This window comes from Lytechinus pictus, chromosome 15 (assembly GCF_037042905.1).
Source record: "Lytechinus pictus isolate F3 Inbred chromosome 15, Lp3.0, whole genome shotgun sequence".
NCBI classification, from domain to species: Eukaryota; Metazoa; Echinodermata; class Echinoidea; order Temnopleuroida; family Toxopneustidae; genus Lytechinus; species Lytechinus pictus.
Window position 1 is genome coordinate 21,023,424 of NC_087259.1, and position 23,280 is coordinate 21,046,703.

At 39.5% G+C, this 23,280-nt stretch overlaps 1 protein-coding gene across 1 annotated transcript in view; it reads left to right on the top strand.

The window, feature by feature from the left end:
* Nucleotides 1-23,280, top strand: part of LOC129277887 (nuclear pore complex protein Nup214-like) — an 86,497-nt gene that overhangs the window by 21,016 nt on the left and 42,201 nt on the right. Inside the window, exons 2-18 of the mRNA XM_064110257.1 lie at nt 4,079-4,168; nt 4,828-4,960; nt 5,844-5,915; nt 6,824-6,972; nt 7,875-8,073; nt 9,039-9,167; nt 9,844-9,941; nt 10,327-10,424; nt 11,616-11,809; nt 12,300-12,449; nt 12,965-13,336; nt 14,382-14,534; nt 14,875-15,695; nt 16,071-16,220; nt 16,687-16,955; nt 18,160-18,327; nt 19,081-19,241. Of these exons, the coding sequence (XP_063966327.1) occupies nt 4,130-4,168; nt 4,828-4,960; nt 5,844-5,915; nt 6,824-6,972; nt 7,875-8,073; nt 9,039-9,167; nt 9,844-9,941; nt 10,327-10,424; nt 11,616-11,809; nt 12,300-12,449; nt 12,965-13,336; nt 14,382-14,534; nt 14,875-15,695; nt 16,071-16,220; nt 16,687-16,955; nt 18,160-18,327; nt 19,081-19,241 (3,355 nt within the window). The 5' untranslated portion in view covers nt 4,079-4,129. The remainder of the gene's footprint in view (nt 1-4,078; nt 4,169-4,827; nt 4,961-5,843; nt 5,916-6,823; nt 6,973-7,874; nt 8,074-9,038; nt 9,168-9,843; nt 9,942-10,326; nt 10,425-11,615; nt 11,810-12,299; nt 12,450-12,964; nt 13,337-14,381; nt 14,535-14,874; nt 15,696-16,070; nt 16,221-16,686; nt 16,956-18,159; nt 18,328-19,080; nt 19,242-23,280) is intronic.

The following is a 23,280-nucleotide window of genomic DNA, read 5'->3' on the forward strand; positions in this document are numbered from 1 at the left end:
TTATATGCTAACGCATATGTCGAAAACGTTTAAAAGCAACAAATATCGATTATTAAAGGAAAGTAATATAAAGACAAGGAAGACGAGGAGACCTTTGGAAGCCAGGCTTGTTATACGGTCCCTCAGTATTGAAACAATACGTAATTTGTTTGTTTAAAGCAAAACTTGATTCTAGCTAAACTGGTTGATATTACAAAAAAAAAAGAAATAGGTTGTACTAAGGTTATACAAGGATACATATGTGGTTAAAAACTATTTACAGAAGAATAATGGATATGTTGGGAAAAAAAAGTAGACCTGTATAAAAAAAAAATAGATAGAATAACGGGGGGAGCACGAAGTTACAAGATAGAAAATGGCAAGAGATAAGAGATTTGTAACAAAAACTATAATTGAAATGACTACTAGTACTTAATGACAGGAGTACATGTAGACGGGTCAATATACGACCAAAAATAGCCTTACCCGGAACAAATTGCAACAAATGATTTTTCAACGGTATTTTGTACTATTTGACCTAAGGAATAACATACTAAAAATCTACCAAAATCCGCATCCGGGAAAGTGGTTATTTTTAAGATGGCGTCCAAGATGGCCGCCATTCACTGAAAATGGATACAACTGACACATTATCCACCCTAGGATCCTATTTCGGTCCATATTCCATGGTCTGGGGGTGCAAAAATTGATTTAGGCTAGAAAGAATTATAAGCCCTGCAGTGCAACAGGCAAATCCAAGATGGCGCCCAAAATGGCTGCCGTGGGCTGAAAATCCACAATTCATCTAAATTTGTTTTTCATTCAATGGTTTTAAGGGTGAAATAGTACATTGAAACAAGTTACAAGGACAGCCAGTGGTCTGGTGTGTCCAAAATCCAAGATGGCTTCAAAAAATGGAGTTTAAAATGGCTGTTGATAATTAAAATGGACATAGTTCATTTCACATCCGCCTGGGACATAATGAGTTTGGTATCTAGACCATGGTTAAATGGGTCAAATAATACATTGGGACAAAATACAAGGAAAGCCAGTGTGCTGGTATGTGCAATAATCCTCGATGGATTTAAAAAATTTATTCTGAAATGCCTTCTAATACTTAAAGCGGACATAGCTCATTTAATTTTGGCCTGGGATATGTGATTTTGATGTCTAAACCACTGGTTTCAAGGGTCAAATAATATATTAGGATAAGTTACAAGGACAGTCAATGGTCTGGTATGTCCAAAAATCGAAGATGGCGTCCAAAAATTGGTCTTAAAAATATGCTGCTGATACTTAAAACGGACATAGCTTATTTCATATCGGCATGGGAGATGCGATTTTGGTGTCTAAACCACTGGTTTAAGGGCCAAACTGATACATTAGGACAGGTTTTAAGGCCAGTCAGTGGTCTGGTATGACCAAAAATCCGATATGGCTTCCAAAACTTGTTTCTATAATGGCTGTTGATACTTAAAAGTGGCATAGCTCGTTTTAAACCAGCCTGTGAGATATGATTTCGGTGTCTAAACTATGGTTTCAAGGGTCAAATTATATATTAGGACAAGACAATGGCAGTCAGTGGCTTAGTATGTCCAAAATTACAAGATGGCTTCCAAAAATGGAGTAAAAAATGTCTGATGTTACTTATATAAGGACATAGTTTGTTTAATATCAGTCTGGGGAATATGAGTTTGGTGTTAAAAGCATGGTTTAAAAGGGTCAAGTAAAACACTAGGGTAAGTTACAAGACCAGTCAGTTGTCTGTATGTTAAAAATCAAAGATTACTTCAAAAAATGGGGTGTAAATTTACTGTTGCTGTTTAAAAGTATGCATAGTTTATTATAGATACACCTTGGAGGTATGATTTTGCTGTCTATACTAACGTTTACAGGGTCAAGCAATACATTGGGTTAAGTTGAAAGGACATTCAGGTGTCAGGTATGTCCAAAAATCAAAGATGGCTTTAAAAATGAGGGTCTTAAATGACTGCTGTTACTTAAAAGTGGATGTAGAACATTAAAAACACGCATTGGGGATATTATTTTGGTGTCTACACTAGGGTTTCAAGGGCCAAACAATACTTTGGGACTGGTTACCATGATATGCAGCAATCCATTTTGCCTTAAAATCCAAGTTGGCTTAAAAAATGGGTTCTAAAGTGACTACTGTTACATAAAATATCGATCTGCCTTTTGAAACCATGATATATAGGCAACAAAATCATATGCCCTTGACGAATAAAACATAACTATGTCCATTTTTAAATACCATCGCGGCTAATTGATACTATTTTTTAAGCCACCGTGGACCTTTGGACCTACTTGACCATCAATCGTCCTTGTAACTTATCCCCATGTTTTATTTGACCCATTTAACCATGGTATAGGCACAAAAAAAAATCATATTCCTGGATATTGAACAAACTATGTTAGGGTTTTATTAAGTAGCAACAAAATTTTTTACTCCATTTTTGGAAGCCATCTTGAATTTTTTAACATACCGGACCACTGACTGTCCTTGAAACTTGTCCCAATGTATTATTTGACCATTGAAACCATGGTCTAGACACCAAAATCATAATACTCAGGTGGATGTGATATGAGCTATGTCCATTTTAAGGATTAACAGCCATTTTAAACTCAATTTTTGGAAGCCATCTTGTATTTTTCGACACATCAGACCACTGGGTGTCCTTGTAACTTGTCCCGACGTACTACTTCATCATTAAAACAATCGAATAGAAACCGAATTAAAGCCACTTAAGTTAGTAATAGATGAATTGTTTTTTTTTTTAGACTACGGCAGCCATTTTGGGTGCCATCTTGGATTTTCCTGGTACCCTGGAGTGCTAATATTCACTCTAACTTGTATAAATAAATTATTTTACCCATTGGATCATGGAATATGAATCCAAATAGGATTCTAGGGTGGATAATGGGTGAGTTATATCAATTTTTAGTGAATGACGGCCATCTTGGACGCCATCTTGAAAATAACCACTTTTCCGGATGCGGATTTTGGTAGATTTTTAGTATGTTATTCCTGAGGTCAAATAGTACAAAATACCGTTGAAAAATCATTTGTTGCAATTTGTTCCGGGTCAAACCATATATTGACCCGTCTAATGTACATGTACCAGTTGGTCGAGACATTTTCCAGAATTTATATTGCTAATATGTAGGGTCAATGAGCTTAGACCATGTTGGAGGGGGATCAATATTGAAACCTTAACCTAAGGTTAAGTTTTTTTAATGTCATCATAACTTAGAAAGTGTATGAACCTAGTTTATGAAACTTACACTTAAGGGTAATGAAGTATTACTGAACTTCCTGCCCAAGTTTCAGGTCACATGACCAAGGTCAAAGGTCATTTAGGATCAATGAACTTTGGGTATGTTGGGGTATCTGTTGAATTTCCATTGTAACTTTTAATGTTTATGGAGCTAGTTCATAAAACTTGGACATAAGAGTAATCAAGTATCACTGAAAATCCTTAGCGAGTTTCAGATCACATGACCAAGGACAAAGGTCAATAGGGTCAGTGAACTTTGGCCATGTTGGTGGTAGGCCCTACATGTATTTGTTGAATTACCATTGTAACTGAACATTTATGGATCTAGTTCATAAAAATTGGACATAAGAGTAATCAATTGTTGCTGAACACCCTGTGTGAGTTTTAGGTCACATGACCAAGGTCAAAGGTCATGTAGGGTAAATCAACTTTGGTCATATTGGGGGTATCTGTTGAATTACCATCATAACTTTGAAAATTTTTGGTTCTCGTTCAAAAAAACTTTGACATTGCTTTGACATTGCTCATATTGCACAAGTCGTAGGTCACTTGATCAAGATGAAATGTCATTTAGGGTCAATGAACGTAGTAGCATATTGTTATATGAATATTTTTTGTGAATAATTATTCTATAGTCATTTTCAAAGTCAGCACTGCTGCTACATTGAATCGCGTAATGCAGGCGTGACTGCCAGAGGTGCTTCACTTGTTTCCAACTGTGTGGACAAACTGATTCTTAGTTTATTTTTTCATTTTTAATTCAACATTGATTTAATTTTCAATCTTTTTTTATTGCTTTCCAGTAGCCATATTTGATCAGTTCAGCCTCCATTAGAGTGAAAATAGAAGCTGAGATGGGGGATGAAGCAGGACCTGCAGAGCGAGAAGTTGCAGTAAGTAATGAATTATTGGATGTCCAGGGTCCCGTAACACAAAGGTTAGCGATTGATCGTAGAACATTTTTCAACGATCGATTCCATTGACTACAATGTACAATCAATAGTGATGTACGATGTACGATCAATCGCTAACCTTTGTGTTACGGGACCCAGAGTCAGGGAACAGATTGAATCTTTCATGACAGAATTATATGACGTCTTGTGCAAGGCTCCACATTAACATTTTTTCTTGGTGGCTCGATCGGTCCTCCGAAATCATTAATTTCATAATTTTGGTGGCCTGCAAAGCAAATTTAGTGGCCTGAAACAATAGAAAACATTACAATTTATCAAAATTTTGGGAGCCTAACCGGGCCATAAAGTGTTGGCTTTTTAAAAATTTTGGTGGCCCAATGCTCATTTTTGGTTGCCCCGGGCCACCGGGCCATGGTTATAAATAACATTTTTACATGCCAATTTAATAGAAGATTGTCAAGCATCAAATGCCATTTAAATGGGTACTGAATAAGGTGTAGATTTTTCTTTCTCTGTCTGTACTTTTATATAATTTCGCAGGCTGGGTGAAAATTCATAAAATTTTCCTTCATAAACTCTAAACATCCAAAGAAGTTCATATTTTGATAGACTTTATTGATTTTTCTCCCCATTCCCAGTCGCTTCGCTTCCAGCAGCTATGCCGTCTGAAGATCTTTGATGAGATGCCGGAGAGTCTCACGCCCCCAGAGAGACTCCATCTTCTTGCTGTATCCAACAAATATGGCTTCACTTTTGTAGGATCAGACACGGGTGAGCTACAGTAACAATCAATGAAAATCAGGGGCATATCTCTACAAAATTATCTTAAAATAGTCCCAAACCCTCATGGTAAATCAAAGAGTGAATAGAAACAACTGATTTGAAAATAAATGATCCGTCAAAATTTGTTGACATTGGACGGAAGATTCTTAATCAAGTTACCTCATGCAAGTTTGCAATACTACTTCACTTCAAAATGGCAGTTAAATGGCCAGTGTGGCTTTAATTTTATAGGATTGGATAATAGACAAATGTGTTATTCATGATTTTATTTTGGGGCTTTTGATGATAACATTAAATAGCTCTAGATGTATATTTATACTGTCTTCATGAATTTTGTATCCTGGGGCCATAGATAATTCCAAGGTTGTGCTATTACTCTGTAAATCCACTCAAGAGTAATAAAAGAATTCAAGGAATAATTCTACATATATACGGGGTGTTTCATAAACATTTAAATATGACTAAAAATCACATTCAAACTCCCAGTTGCATGCAATATATATAGAGTGCATCACCACATTGGTCAGATCGTGCAAATAGGATACGCTTTGCTGCTTATGAATAATGATATTGAATATCAAAGATGCTTTTACACTTGAGCATGATTTTAAGTCAAACTTAATTTTAACAATTTTTAACACATCCCCGGGTGCAGCCTAATACTGGATGAATTAAAAAATACAGAGGGGAAACCATTCATACTTGTTAATAATTCTAGTTAAGTTAAAAGTGCAGAGAAAGTGAAGCTCATTGTGATTCTACCAAAGTATAGTGAACAACTGTTGATTGGTTCAGCTTCCATTTGGCATCTTGCCAACATCCCAATATTAACGACTTGTGATGTTATGGTATCTTTGGAAAAAAAATGCAGGTGTAAAGATCTTTCAGACCACAGAACTCGGCAGGCTCGATGAGCTCAATAGAGATTCAACAGGGGCTGTTGGTGAGTATGTAGGAATAGGCGAAACCTGTTTGGTGTGATCCATGTTGCTTTACATAGCGCTTTTAAAGATCATGTTGGGTAGCACCTTAACATGTTGCCATTGGAGACTGAAGCTGTGAATAGATAAAAAGTTGCTATCCAATCTTGTGATACTTGCATCCTTTTCACTTTTGGCCTTTCTTCCATCCATTCTGTTTTGATAATAATAATAATATTCCCCCTTTATATAGCTCTTAATTCATTGGAACGACAATGTATTAGTAACTATTGTACAGTATATGATAAGTATATTATCAGCCTGATGTGCTCATATGCAGTTTCACTTGTTCAACAGTTGAAAATAATCATTATATGGGAAGCAAACAGTTGCTGTGATTCTATTTTGTGAAGTACATGTAAGAGTTCCTATCTTGATCTAAGATTTGAATTTTTTTTTTCCATCCAGCATTTTAACAATTGCAATGTGACAGATAACTTTTTGGCAGCCTAGCGCATCTTTTTCCATCACACTTCCCTGTTGTCAACAAGCTCGATTGTACCTTCTTAGAGCGGTGGGGGGGGGGGGGAGGGGGGTAGGGGTAGTAATGCATTAATAAATTTGCCTATTTAACCGTTATGATATAATTGACCTATTTTCCCCAAAATGAGTTACGATGCTTCATATAAGTTTGATTTGGGAGTGTTTCATGAAACAAAGGTCAGTGATTTCCTCTGACTCATTTGTTCTCAGCCAATCAGAAGTAAGGATTTCAGTAGCTTATAACAGTTGTCAGTAAACATCATTGACTATTTGTTTCATGAAATGCTCCCCATTGATTGCTGCTGATGGTGGCAGTCCCAGTCCATTGTTTTATGCATTCTGAATTTGACATCATCAGTTGTCTTTTTCTTATCCCAAATTTGTACAGTGAGTGATTATGACTGCGTCAAAATTACTCTTGGTACCAGGCCCCTCCATGTTGCATTGAATAACAGCGAGCTGATTTTGTCAGTGTGCTACCAACAAGGCAAGAATCTTGTTCTGAACCTTTATGATGTCAGAGTGGTTACAAAGAAAGTAAGTCAATTGAATATCATATCTTTCTCATTGCGTTTCTTCTTTTATATTCATGAATATGATCTCTGTGATAAGTAAATTTAATGTAATGCTCACCTGAAAGTGAGTATTTGTTGCCCAAGCCATAAAAAGTGTCATTTCCTTTTACCAAGTGTATTTTATGACATAGAAGAATGACTTCTCAGGTAAAATATCATTGACTTACTATTGCAGGGATCAACAAGTTTGTGTTCTTCATGATTTAATATTGGTTTTATGTCATAGAGATTTAGGTTCAGTTTATGTGTAGCAATTGTGCATGATTAAGTATATCTACTCAAATCTTGTGCAACAATCGATGTAATCAATCACAGAAATCAGCCTAATCGCTAAGTTTTTATGTTACAGGTCCCTGGCTTATGCAGACATAGGCCCATACTCCAAACTGTGGTATTATTTAAACTTTGTTCTAAAGTTGTGGTTTAACTATGGATAGCCAATTGTGACACTAATCTCTGATAGTAGAGGTTCGATTTATCAGCTCCTCTGTCACTCAGGACTATCATAAAAATCTGGGAACAATCACTCTTTTAGTTTTATTGGCCGTTATACCATGATTAAAGAGCACAGTGAACATTAGAAATTTACAATGTTAAAACAAAATTATAATAATAATAATAATAATATTGGGTATTTATATTGCGCACATATCCACCTTGTTAGGTGCTCAAGGGGCTCCTATATTACCCGGCTAAGCTAGGCGTTCATAGCGCACACAGCTTTTTAAGGAATTACTTCCTACCGGTACCATTTACCTAAATTATGACTTTTTTTTTAGCTTCCCATAATTTTAGCACAGACCTAACTTAAAGTGGACTTCAGAATGGGGGTCATAATCTTTACCATCTTTGTTTTCTTTATAGGGAACGTCTCATTCGCCTTTCCTGACTTCGTTCCTCTCTCAAGACCCTCAAGTCAAATTGGTCAACCTGGTCTGGAATCCCGGTTTCGAGCCTCTCCTTGGCACATGTTTGTCGGATGGGAACTGCATGATATGGGATAGCTCAGACAAAGCACTCAGGCCCCTAGCATGCCTGCCAGCGGAGGTTGGCACTACTGCAAGTAAGTCCAGGCGCCTGTTGCAGAAACAGTTGCGTTTAAACGCAAATCAAAATATCAAAGCGCAAGTTGCGAATATGGGTGCTTCATTGGCTGAAAATCAATTTGCGCAAGACTTTTTTAGTTTTGTTTGATGGCAACTCTTTCTGCAACGGGCCCCAGACCATTTTTTTTTTGTTGGTTGTTGTTTTATCCGATTGCTGGGAGAGCATGGAGGATTTCTAGTATGCAACAAGAAAACAAATGTGCGAAAATGAATTCAATTAAATTTGATTGATTCTGTCCAATTTAAACTTTTATCATCACCATGAAAATACTATGCATGCCTTTGTCTCATCTTCAGTCAATTCTTAAAAACATAAAAATTCTGTTCTGTTTCTGTTTATGGAAACTCCCGTAGGAACTTGGCAGGACAGCGTTTTGCTGGTAAACGCCAAGCTGGTATATAACCAATTACCTAGGAAACATTTTACGTCTAGGTTATACCATGGTCACATTTGCTCTACGGCGGCCGTACGGCGAGTCGAAAACAGCCGTTTTATTCATTTTTACTAAAACCACTTATATGTAGCTGGTACAAACAAATGTTAAAACGGCAGTTTTCGACTCGCCGTACGGCCGCCGTAGAACAAATGTGACCAAGGTATTAATCAGTCATAGTGGCTGACTTTATAGACGACAGATATTACTCTCGGGCCTTTTTATCAGAGTGGAGACAATGGCAGGGTAGGGATTCGAACTCACAACCTTGCGATTATGAGTCCAATGCTCTAACCACTGGACCACACGACCCGAAGAAAGAAAAAGGAATATTGAAGAAAGAAAAACACTCATTGATAAGCTGAGTTGAAATAAAGTTTAAATAATTGATACAAACACATAAAAATCTATTTTATAAAAACAAATAATTGCTGAAAAAAGACTCTCTTTGAAAATAACTAACATTTAATACATTTTTTTTCTAATAGTTTGCTGGTCTCCTAAAGGAAAACAGATGGTTGTAGGAACATCCAACGGTGAGCTGAAGCAATTCAATCATGCAAGTGAACTTAAGAAGATTGTCAAGTCACCGGATTTCACCCAAGAAGCAGTCAAAGGTTAGTAATTAATTTTCTCCCAAATTCCATTGCTAATGTAATTATTAATGCTGACTATTGTATTGTTATACTCTTGCAATGTAAATGTATAATAGTTACATTTATATAGTGCTTAATACTTTTTTTTCTGAGTGCTTTATATTGAAATTATTATTTCCTTGGTCATAGGATCCTTACATGCATGAACACATGTATGCACTTTCTCCACTTCCTGGGGAGCATTGCAACAAGTCTTGTACTCTTACATTATATGCTGTGCGATTCATGTTGCAATTGAAGTTGGTAATGAAATGATATTCCAATTTCATAAATGTTATAAAAGCACACTGGAACAACAAATAAATAAATCAATGAAATGATAAATCAATGGTGATACTGATGATGATAATGACAATCATGATGATGATGAACTGCATTCATTACAAAAAAACATGATACCAAAATATATATTTGAAAGCAAGCGAGATGAAAATAACCAAATACTTGTTCAAGTACCATATATCATAGTTTTCATTTTATATGTGTTTTGAAATCACAATAAAAGAAAAGCTAGAACAAAAGGAATACATTACAAATGAAATATTTATATGAAATACAATTGAATTGATTTGTGTGTTGTTTATGATCATGGAATGAGTATGAAAATGTTGTGTTTTGTGTTTATCTTATTCTTCAGTCGTGGATATCTACTGGTTGTCAACCTATATGTACATTGTGGCTTACATTGATGCTGAGGAGTCCTTACAACCAAACATTGTTATTGTCCATGCTCCGGTTAGTCTAAATTTTATATACATTTCATGAAATAGTATTCCTATTATGGTTTCATGATATTTGAATGATTTTAGTGCTTGTTTATTTAACAAAACTGAAGATGGCTTTATTCTCCTTTTTTTTTAATAACACCATTCTTATAATGAGTTTAGACAGAGACTGCCCTTTTATATCACATTTTATGTGGCTTTGATGTCATTGTCATTCCCTACCCTCCTAATTATTGCCATGGATTTCATCATTAACACCATTGCCACTGGAGTGGTTTCTGTATTTCCATAATTCACAATTAATTCATATTGTTAGATGTTCAAATAAATAATGGTTAATTTCAAAGCATGTATCGTTAGAATGAGAGAATATTTATTTATCTCATGTTTTGCAGAAAGAGAGACCAGTTAGCTATATCAATTTCGAGGACGTCTGTTTCGGGAGCTGTGAGGAGAGAGCCGCCTGTTACTACATGCAATACCTTGATAAGTGGTAAGTTGCTCTTCCCATTGCTTACAAAACAAGATTCACTAATCTCTGTTCTCATCTTCTTTTTGAATAGGTTTCCCGATAAGGTTTCCTTATTCCACCTATTGCACCTTAAAGTTAATGTGGCGCAGGAGTAATTTTGTCCATGGCGGGCAAAACTAGTTTAGAAGATCGCTTCACCAGCATTCTCAACACTATCTCCTGAACTGGTTTTCCGAATTACTTCACGTAAAGCAGTCTTGTTAGTGTGGGAACGCTCTCGGTGGTGTCTGTGTTTCATGTGAAATTTGAAACTGTAGCGTAGGCATAATCATTAGTATGGTACGCACTGTGTGTACTGAGTACCAGGTAAAGATTGCCTTGCAAACAAAATGGTTGTCCTCACCTATGCGTAAACCACTTTTACAGGGCAGAAGAGTCTTGAAAACCGAATCACCAGGTGGAATTGATAATCACCCTGCGGATTCCTCTATGGCAAATGACAGGAATTGGCAATCAATCATAGACAATTACACATAAAATTTACAACAGCATTTGTTCTTCACCAGCAAACATTTCAAATGTAATAACATAACAAGTTCAAATTGGCAGAAATAACATTGTTCCTTTAGTTCTTATTGTTGACCTATGTTTTGTATAAACATTTTTTTGTGCTGGGGGATGTTTATGTTGTTTACTGAGGACTTTGTATTTTAATTTAGTTTTGTACTCTTTTGTTTTCCACATATGTTTCATAATAGTTTTCTTTTGAAGATACAGTATAATCTTGTATATAAAGACCTACTAGGGGGAGACTTGAAGTGTGGATTTTGTAAGCAGGTGGTATTTATAGGCAGGTTTTAGTAACACATGTTTCTATGAGAAAACTGTGCAAGGGTGTCCAAACTTTATGGCTTTAGTCTTAATGGAAGATGGTTCTCCTATGTAGGTGGGTAGTCTGATGTGAAAACCCTTTACTTGAGTAGAGGGGTCTGAATTCACAGCCTACAATGCCATTTGGACTGGAGGCCCTCTCTCTCTCAAACAGCAAGTTTTAATTATGCTAGTCTTTTGTGAAGACCCACTTGTTGATCAAATTTTCATTCAGGGTCTGTGCCTGCAGACTAGTAGCTGGTCGCTAAAGCAGGTTTGACTGGAAAATTGTATTAATGAATCTATATGTCTTTTCTTCACTTTTCTCTCACCATCCCATAGGCAATTTGCGATCACCTGCTCCAGCAACTCCATGGATGGCGCTGTTCTCGGAAGACAGCAGGAGAACAAAGACTTGTGGGAGATCTGGACATTGGATGACGCGGCAAGGATCGAGGTACCCCTCTGTGACCACGAGGAGACAATGCCGCTGGGAATGGCCACGGATTATACATCGCAGATCAACATCACCATCAGTGAGTGCTTGGGATGGGGTGGTGTAGGGGTGTAGTGGTCAAATACATGGTATTGAGAATCAGTAGGTCCAGTATTCAAACTCCATTGCAGCATTAGTGTGATCTTGTTCTACATTTGACGCTCTCCACCCAGGTCCTCAATGGTTGACTGGAATTGAAATTCATTGTAGTATGCAAAGCATTGCGGCAGCCAAGATGATTTTTTGGAATATTCCCCAGGGAGTGGGGGAAGATACAATCTTTGAGTGTGGATTGTGGCAAGTTTAGTGACCTGTGTAATAATACTGCTGAATCATTTAGAGTCACTGCCAGTTTTTCAGTTGCTATATAAAAGCAAATTACCATTATTGTTATAATTATCATTATTCCCCAACAAGTTTTTGTTGTTATTGTTATAATTATCATTCCCCAACAAGTTGAGATTATTTCTTGAATACAATTTTACTTTCAAGTTAATCTGGAATATTTCACTTTTTCGTATCCCTCCCAGAGCAACACACACTTCCCCCTGCACCCATCCTAATGGTATTATCCAGTGAGGGTCTGCTTTGCCCTTTCTATGTGATCAACCTGGAAGATGCTGAGGGTAACACAAGGAAGCCACAACCATTACCGACTGGAGGGGAGCGAATCGGAACAGGTTAGGAAGGGCTGGATAATGTGGTATTGGAATTTAAAAGTCCAGATTAAAAAATACATTCTTCTTTGTAGTTACATATCAAATTTTTCAGCTCACATTGTTCAATACTAAAAAATAATAAGTATGAACAGATTCATTCATTCTTCTCTGATATCAATCAATTTTATTTCTTAATTAATTAACCATTTTATTTATTTTTATTTTTTGTGGGGAGGGGGGGGGGGGCTTGTACGTTGAAAAGTAGTTTTTTACTGTGTCCTGAAGATTTGAATATGAACAACGCTATTCATGTGTGTGACGATTTGTAGTTTTGGTTAAAAATGATTTTTTTTTTTGTGTGTGTGTGTGTCAATAGGATGCCTAGTTAGTCTGAACATTTTTTTCTCAAGATCATATTGTGGTTATAGAATGAAAATACTCAGCATTAGTCTGGCTTCAAACAGGGGATATTTTATTTGTTGCAAGATTGTTCAAGACTAAAATTGTGTAATTTGTCATCCATGTCAATTCCCTAGGTACTGCAGTACAGATCCTACCATCTGCAGGAGCTCAGCCTCAGCCAAGCATCGGCCAGGCAACGACAGCCTCATTGTCATTCACATCCCCTGCCCCAGCCCCTTCAGCTGCTCCTCCTAAGATCCCAAGCACTGCTTCCTCTGCCCCTGCCCAACCAGCGTTTGGTGCAGCATCAGCAGCAGCAGCCAGTGGTCAGCCATCCATGTTTGGTGGCTTCAGTGGTGGTGCAGCAGCGGCAGCTGGTTCATCTGCAGGTTTTCAGTTCAAGCTCCCAGCATCCACGGCTTCAGCTGCTCCTGCTAGTTCAGGACCCCAGGCATCATCGACCATGACGACTCCTATGTTTGGAGGTAGCAAGTCTTCTCCTTTTGGTGAGTTCACATAGATGTGATTATACCAAAATCTTGAATGATATGATATTAACTTGAAAACAAAATTAATGAATAAGAGCGTAACATTATAGTGAAATTAATTTGTTTCAAGGTAATCAAACCTTGTCCATTGCCCCAGAATTATAGAGTCATTGGTATTTGTACAGTTTGGAAATCAAGTAAAATTGAAGAATGTAACGACCCAAGATTACAAAGGTATATCATAAATTGTGAATTCCATTGCTAAACGAAGGAGTGAAAGTGAATACTACTAAGTCCACAGCTGATTGGTCAGATCAGTTAAGGGGTGGGATGGGATGAAACATGTATATCAAATTCAAATAATTTATTCCCACAATAATATAAAAGAAATGTTATACAAAATAGGATACACAATAGAAAATAGATATGAACTGAGTAGGATTCAAACGTGAAACAAAGAAATGTACATCATTGTTTGGGAGCCAAAAAGAAGAATGATAGTTCCTTCTAAAATTCCTCCGCAACTCCGAAGTTGAACTATAAAGTAAATTTATCAACTAACTTCCAATGACCTGTAGCACATTGCTTAGTGATTGATCGTATAATTGATTGCATATAATGATCAATGTATCAAGCATATAAATCAGTCCTATGATCAATTGCTAAGCCTTGTGTTTCGGGGCCATAGAGTAAGGCATGCCCAAATAGCTTCTCTTGATACAACCTTAAAAAAACAGCCTTTCTGGCAACCTATTGAGATACTATTGGCAGCTGTGCTTTGAAACAGATACATATGCTGTGCATTAAATTGTTCTCCATTGCTCTTTGTAGAGTATGTATTCAGACAAATTCAAACTGAACGTTTCAATAGAATACCGTAATGTTCAGGAATGCTATTGAAAATGTTCTTTGACACTAGAAAATTATGGTGCCATTGACTGTCTCTCAGTAGGATGTTGGCATAAAATATGAGATGTTATGCACTTCAGGTTCGACCCTTGGGCTCCCATCGTAATTATCATCCGAACCTAAATTGTCTCATTTGATTTGTTCATATGTTCAGGAGGATTCTCTTTCAGTGCTCCCCAGACCAGTACACCATCTTCCACAGCAGCCACTACCACACAGGCCAGTGGGCTCAAGGGGTTTTCCTTCGCAGCGCCCTCTCAGTCTGTCCAACAGCAAGCACCATCCACTCAAGGGTTCAGTTTTAAAGGTACGAATGCTGTATTTATCTTTCACAAGTATACTAGGTGTGAGTGAAGGCTATTTGAGCAAATGTGAGCAGTTTACCAAAGGTTAAAGTTGATTTTTTTTTCACATATACAATAAAGGCTTTAGATATATGAGATAATGGGTTAGAAATATATAGACTGTTTATTGTTCAAGTTAAGCATTTACAGATGAAATAAGTTGCTTATTCTTTTTTCAAAATATAAAATATTGATTCAGGCATTGCAATTTGAGGCATTATTGTCTTTAGAGTGAATCCACTTTGCCCAATTATGGTAAATAATATTTTATGTCTTCTTTCTTTCTTTTAACCTGTGATACAGCTGCTTCTGCTCCTTCTGGCTTATCTAATGCTCCTTCGAGCAATGCTTTTGGGGCCTTTCACAAGCCGATCACCACGACTGCAACTCCTGCACCCAGTGTCCAGACTACACAGTCTTCAGCCAAACCTGTTCAACCTGAACAACCAAAGGGACCTCCCAATGCTACGGCACCAGGAGGCATGGGAGGCTTTGGACAACAAGGTTTATTTGGCAGAGGTCCACCGAATGCGGTTGCCCCTGGATTTTCAGCTGCCCCGACCCAAGGACAACTAGGTGGTGCAGCCCCAGGTCCACCAAATGCAGTTGCCCCAGGAACAGCAAGTCATTCACTCAAGCTGGGTAGTGCACCAGCGGCGGCACCAGCAGCAGCACCAACGGCAGCCACACCAGTCATAGGATCAGTTTCTCAAGGATCAGCCTCCATTACCACCAAGTTCACTGTCCCAAAGACAGCTGCAGCGGTGGGACCATCACTTTCTGCTCCACTCACTTCGATTGCAGCAGTGGCACCAACTTCGATTGCTGCTGTTGCGCCCTCTTCAGTTGCAGCTGTTGCACCTACCAGATCAACTCCTGCTTCTTTTGGTCCACCAAATGCTGTTGCACCTAATCAAGGACCTTCGTCATTCAATGAAGCCAAACCTAGCAAGGACGTACCAGATGCACATAGAGTAGCGGTCGGAAAGCCAGTCGCCATTGTACAGCAGACACCAAAGGCTACTGCAGATGTCATCAGCTCTTCAAGGATCCCTGCTACTTCCACTCCTGCAGCTAGTGCTAAACCTGTCACTGCTGCTCTGCTCTCCAATATCAAAGAAGAGGTAAGAACTGAGATTGAGCAATGTTTTTTTCATCCATTTTTTTTGGCCAAATTCACAAATATTTTAGTCAATAATTGGTTGATGAGAGTAAAGATTATAAAAAACACCCAATGTTATTCAATACTCTTGCTCTTCTATGAGTCAGCTGTTATTTCTTTCTTGGAAGTGAAATCCTTGGTTCTCTGATTCTTCTTCCAATGTGCTCGATGAAATTAAGGTCAATAATGGATTGGAAATCAGTCACAAAATGTATTGAGGAAGAAGATGAACATGAACTCAAGATTTTCAGTGAACACCTTCTGCAAAAATTCTTTGATATTGACTTTAGAAGGGATATCTCAACCTCTTGTATCTAATGCTATCCCTTTTCCCTAGATGGAGCATTTCACCAAGGAATTGAATGAGCTGAAGGCAAGGGCTGCAACAGGACACCATTCTGTTGGATCTACCCAGGATCTTCAACAGATCTGCAAAGGTGTGGATGACCTTGCTACCTTCAAAGAAGAAGTCCTGGAATGTACAAAGGTAATGATAATTATAATCATGATAAACATTCCTTGCATAGCTCACATGACATTATGAATATAGTGTCTCTATGCATTTCCAAAGGACTTGGATAATTATTACCCAGGCTTTAGCTTGGCAGGCATAATTATTTACAGAGCACACACATTTCAAGGAGTAAATTCCTGCCAGAAACCCATTTACCTAACTTGGGTTGAGTTCAGCACAATGTGGATCAATTCCTTGCTGAAGGAAACAACTCCCAAGGCCGGGATTTTAAGCCATGACCTTCTGTTTCAAAGTCTGGAGACTAATCCACTGAGCCACAATGTACTTACGAATTGATAGATTACTTTTATTACTTGGTCATACTATGGACCTACTACGGATGAATTCAATAGTGATTGACCCCTCAATGTTGATTCAATAACATTCCATGCATGTTACAAACGGTTATCCACACTTTTTCCTTACAACTCCACTCTAGTCACATAATGAAGACATTCACGGCCTCAAGGCCAAGCTACTTAACTCCTTTAGCCTGGTTGAGGAGAGCCGCCTCAGGAAACAGCGCTCCAAGGATCCACGCTACCTCCAGCTCCTGCGCTCCAGGGGCCTGGATCCACAGTCAGCCAAGCAGATGCAAGAGATCCGCTCCTTGTATCACTACCTGGAGACAGGAGTCAGGGATACCAATGCCTGCCTGGATCTGGAGTGGGAGAAGATCACCCATGGAAAGGGATCCAAATCAACCAGGTGAGTCAGAAAGCTAAAGAAAAGTCAGGTCTATCAATATTTGCTACCTTTGCTACATTTAGGAATTCACATCAGCTCTCCTTGGTCCTGTCTTACAAAGAATTGTGATTGATCTGGTCAACCACAACTATGGAAAGCCAGCAACGTCAACATCTAAAATACTTGTTTGTTCAAAATGTTTTCTGATAATTAGGATGAATCACCATTGTCAATTCAGTGTGAACCTCTTTGTTTACCAAAAGACATTGTGCAACTTTCCTGTTGGAAAAATTGTGACATTGATGGATTTCCATATAGTTGAGGTTGATCAGATCAATCACAGATCTTTGTAAGATGGGACCCTGATCTCCGTAATTGTTTTGTTGATGCAGTAAAGGAAAATAAATAATGTAGATGAGAACAAATACTGAGTGGTGATTCTATTATTAGAGATTAGGCCATCATAATTTTTGCTCTGACTTGATAGGAAACCTAACAAAGGGAAATGCCTGTTTATTTTTGCTTAAGATAGTATACACAGGGGTGTGAGAGTTCAGATTTTTATCTGATTACAGATTTTTTTGTTTTGATTTTCAGCTTAATTTCAGCTTATTTTTGGCCTTCCCTTGTACAAAAAGTATGGGAGCTCTTTCTATTTCAGACTTTTTCAACACTCTTCAGCTTTTTTCAGATCTTTTTATTTGTGACCACCCACACCCCTATATACAGTGCAATGCACTTTGATCTCATATAGTGCCTGGCGTATTGAACAGGGGACCGTTTCATGAATGTTGTCAGCACTGACAAATTGACTGACTGTCTTCGACATTTAATATAGTAATAGTGAGAGGCTAGTGCCTTTCAGCCAATCAAAACCAAGGATTTCAGTGAAATTGTCAGCACTGACAATTTAGTCAGTGCTGACAACTTTCATGAAACGCCCCCCCCCCCCTGTTCTGCTAAGGCAGTTGACGTTTAAAGCAATGTCTTAACAACTTGACTAAATTATCATAGGTCTATTCCATTCTCTCTTTCTGTTTATTTATTTATTTCTATTTATATATTTCTTTCTCTCTTATTATTTATCTCTTCCTTCTCTATATTTCTTTCTCTCCCTCTTTCTTTCTTCCTCTCCCCCTCTTTCCCCCTTTCCCCCTCCCCCACTTTTCTCTGTTTCTCTCTTACCCTCTGACTTACACCTATCTGTTCTCAATTTATTTTGCAGGAGAATGGTGACCCCCACCATGGATACCATCTACCAGACCCTGGGAAACCATGTCAACATCCTGACAACCCAGAAGAACAAGTTGATAGATCTTCGGAAGCAACTGACCACCGCACAGCGTTACGATGTCACCTCGACATTCAACGCACTTCCATCATCAAAGATCAAGTATGTAGTCATATAAAAATATAATATCAGTCTGAGCCCAATAACCTGAAAGAGCATGGTAGATTTGAATCGGTCCCATCTGGAGAAATCCACTACCAACCTAATTTATCATCTTAAATGCTTTTATCTTGGTAACAATCATGGTCTGGTGAGATAACGACTACTGGTGCATGCTTAATCAGTTCACCAATGGCAAGGCTTCAGCTTGTTTCAAAGGAAATGTGTTTAGATGACTACTTAAGGCATTGCTGGCTTTCCATAGTTCAAATTGAGTTGAAAAAATAAAATGAGGACAGGTCCATAGAGATCACAATGTGAGTGGAAAGGGTTCACTCACTATCAAAGTAGGGTGCCATGGTTTGGACTCTAATCTTTTAATCAGAGTGATGTGGGATTCGAATCCGAGCCATGGCATGTTTTCCTACAGAAAGAAATTTACCCACATATTGCTGCACTCAACCCAAGTGAGGTGAATGGGTACCCAGCAGGTTTAACTCCTTGAAGGCACTGAGCGCGGGAAACAGCCGCTGGATGATGTTGCACATCTAAATGGCTTAAATTTCGATAGGTTGCGCTATGCAAATGCCTATGTTATTGAGATTATCGTCTTGAAAGTTGAATTGAACAAGTCAAATGAGGACGGGTCCCTAGTGATCATAATATAAGTGGATAGGGTGCCAAGGTTGTGACTCTGTGTTCAATAATTCATAGTATTCAGTTCATAGTATGTCTTTTTCCCCCTTTTTTCTAAAGGCTGAGCACCAATCCTTCATCCCTTGCTACCAGACTTGCTGAGGTTAAGGTGAGTGGTGCTCCTAAGGCCCGGAGCACACCTATGTCAGCTAAGAAGCAAGCCATGCTGAGAGATGTTCTCTCACAGAGACAGACCACACCCATCAGATCAGCACCAAGAGGTGAAAAAATGCCCCCCTCCCTGCACCCTTCTCTTTGGTTCCTTGGTATTATAAGGTTAGACCACACCCATCAGACTGGCATCAAGAGGTGAAAATCTGCCCAATCACCAACCCCTCTCTTTAGTTCCAAGATTTCAGAAAACAATTTCATATATGATAAACATAATGCATCATACAACTTACATTGATTTTGTGAAAAATGTGCACAAGTTGCACCTTCACGTCACCCAAACGGGTTGTGAGGCAATGGTATGCCAGATTTTCCAGGTTGGGCGGCCTATCATGACCCGCTCGCTATTACGCTGTTTCATTTGGACGTACGTACACGTCGCGTAAAATCTAAAATATGCTTATCTGTAGTGAACATAGATGACTACATTGACATACCAGATCAGTGAACTGATGCACCGTTCTTGTTCACTCATTCTATCAGGTCAGACCACACCAATCAGATCAACACAAATAGGGGAGAATATGCCCCCCTCACAAACCCTTCTCTTTGGTTTCAAGATATTATCAGGTCAGACCACACTAATCAGATAAACACCAAGAGGGGAGAATATGCCCCCCTCCCTACTCTGCATTTGGTTCCCTTGTATTATTAAGTCAGATCACACCCATCAGATTGGTGCGAATAGGTGAGAATATGCCCCCCTCACAAACCCCTCTTTTAGTTCCAAGGTAGTATCAGGTCAGACCACACCAATTATATTGGCACCAATATGTAAGAATATGCCCCCCTCACCAACCCCTTTCTTTGGTTCCAAGCTATAATCAGGTCTGACCACATCAATCAGATCAACATCAATAGGTGAGAAAATGCCCCTCTCACAAACCCCTTTCTTTGCTTCGAAGGTATTTCAAGGTCAGACCACACCAATCAGATCAGCACCAAGAGGTGAAAAAATGCCCCCCTCACAAACCCTTCTCTTTGGTTCCAAGATATTATCAGGTCAGACCACACTAATCAGATAAACATCAAGAGGGGAGAATATGCCCCCCTCCCTACTCTGCATTTGGTTCCCTTGTATTATTAAGTCAGATCACACCCATCAGATTGGTGCGAATAGGTGAGAATATGCCCCCCTCACCAACTCCTCTTTTAGTTCCAAGGTATTATCAGGTCAGACCACACCCATCAGATCAACACCAAACAGTTCAACATCAATAGGTGAGAAAATGCCCCTCTCACAAACCCCTCTCTTTGGTTCCCTGGTACCTTGGTATTATCAGGTCAGAACCTACCCATCATATTGGCACCAATATGTAAGAATATGCCCTCCTCACCAACCCCTCTCTTTGGTTCCAAGGCATTATCAGGTCAGACCACACCATTCAGATCAATTCCATTAGGTGAGAATATTCCCCCCCCTCACAAACCCCTCTGTTTGGTTCCAAGGTATTTTCAGGTCAGACCACACCAATCAGATCAACACCAACAGGTCCCCCACCCTCTCTTTAGTTCTAAGGTATTTTCAGGTCAGACCACACCCATCAGATCAACAACAACAGGTGAGAATATGCCCCCTCACCAACCCCTCTTTAGTTCCAAGGAATTATGCCAGAGCACACCCATCAGATTGGCAACAATAGGTGAAAATATGCTGCTCACTAACCCCTCTCTTTGTTTCCAAGATATTATTAAGTCAGGCCACACCCATCAGATTGGTGCGAATAGGTGAGAATATGCCCCCTCACCAACCCCTCCTTTTGTTCCAAGTTATTATCAGGTCAGACCCCACCAATCAGATCAACACCATTCAGTTCAACATAAATTGGTGAGAATACGCCCGTCTCACAAACCCCTCTCTTTTGTTCCCTGGTACCTTGGTATTATCAGGTCAGAACACACCCAACATATTGGCACCAATATGTAAGAATATGCCCCCCTCACCGCCCCTCTCTTTGGTTCCAAGGTATTATGAGGTCAGACCATACCAATCAGACCAACACCAATAAGTGAGAATATGCCCCCCTCACCAACCCCTCTCTTTGGTTCCAAGGCATTATCAGGTCAGACCACACCATTCAGATCAATTCCATTAGGTGAGAATATTCCCCCCCCCCCCCCCTCACAAACCCCTCTGTTTGGTTCCAAGGTATTTTCAGGTCAGACCACACCAATCAGATCAACACCAACAGGTCCCCCACCCTCTCTTTAGTTCTAAGGTATTTTCAGGTCAGACCACACCCATCAGATCAACAACAACAGGTGAGAATATGCCCCCTCACCAACCCCTCTTTAGTTCCAAGGAATTATGCCAGAGCACACCCATCAGATTGGCAACAATAGGTGAAAATATGCTGCTCACTAACCCCTCTCTTTGTTTCCAAGATATTATTAAGTCAGGCCACACCCATCAGATTGGTGCGAATAGGTGAGAATACGCCCGCTCACCAACCCCTCTTGGTTTCCAAGTTATGATCATGTCAGACCCCACCAATCGGATCAACACCAATCAGTTCAACATCAATAGGTGAGAATACGCCCGTCTCACAAACCCCTCTCTTTTGTTCCCTGGTACCTTGGTATTATCAGGTCAGAACACACCCAACATATTGGCACCAATATGTAAGAATATGCCCCCCTCACCGCCCCTCTCTTTGGTTCCAAGGTATTATGAGGTCAGACCATACCAATCAGACCAACACCAATAAGTGAGAATATGCCCCCCTCACCAACCCCTTTCCTTGGTTCCAAGGTATCAGGTCTGAGCACACCAGTCAGATCAACACCAATAGGTGAGAATATCCCCCCCCCTCACCAACTCCTCTGTTTGGTTCCAAGGTATTGTAAGCTCAGACCACACCCCTCGTATCAACACCAATAGTCGAGAATATGCCCAAACCCTTCTTACCACTGTACTTGGTTCCCTAGTTTTATCAGGTCAGACTACACCCATCAGATTGGCACAAAGAGTTGAGAATATGCCCCTGTCCCCCACCCTCTCTTTAGTTCTAAAGTATTATCATGCCAGAGCACACCCATCTGCTCAATACCAACAGGTGAGAATATACCCCTCACCAACCCCTCTTTAGTTCCAAGGAATTATCATGCCAGAGCACCCCCATCAGATTGGCACCAATAGGTGAAAATATGCACCTCACCAACCCCTCTCTTTGTTTCCAAGATATTAAGTCAGACCACACCCATCAGATTGGTGCGAATAGGTGAGAATATGCCCCCTCACCAACCCCTCCTTTTGTTCCAAGTTATTATCAGGTCAGACCCCACCAATCAGATCAACACCATTCAGTTCAACATAAATTGGTGAGAAAACGCCCCTCTCACAAACCCCTCTCTTTTGTTCCCTGGTACCTCGGTATTATCAGGTCAGAACACACCTAACATATTTGCACCAATATGTAAGAATATGCCCCCCTCACCAACCCCTCTAGTTGGTTCCAAGGTATTGTAATTTCAGACCACATCCCTCATATCAACACCAAGAGATGAGAATGTGCCCCACCCCCTTCTTACTCCTGTACTTGGATCCCTTGTTTTAATCAGGTCAGACCACACCCATCAGATTGGCACAAAGAGTTGAGAATATGCCTGTGTCCCCCACCCTCTCCTTAGTTCTAAGGTATTATCAGGGCAGACCACACACATCAGATTGTTACCAATAGGTGAGAATATGCCCCCCTCACCAACCCCTCTGTGGTTTTAAGCTATTATCAGGTCTAACCACACCAGTCAGATCATCACCATTAGGTGAGAATATGCCCCTGTCCCCCACCCTCCCTTTAGTTCTAAGGTATGATCAGGTCAGACCACACCCATCAGATCAACACTAAGAGGTGAGAATATGTCCCCCTCACCAACCCCTCTCTAGTTTTAAGCTATAATAAGGTCAGACCACACCAGTCAGATGAACACTATTAGGTGAGAATATTCTCCCTCACCAACCCCTCTCTTTGATTCCAAGGTATTTTGATTTCAGACCACACCCCTCATATCAACTCCAAGAGGTGAGAATATGCCCCACCCCCTTCTTACCTCTGTACTTGGTTCCCTGGTTTTACTAGGTCAGACTGC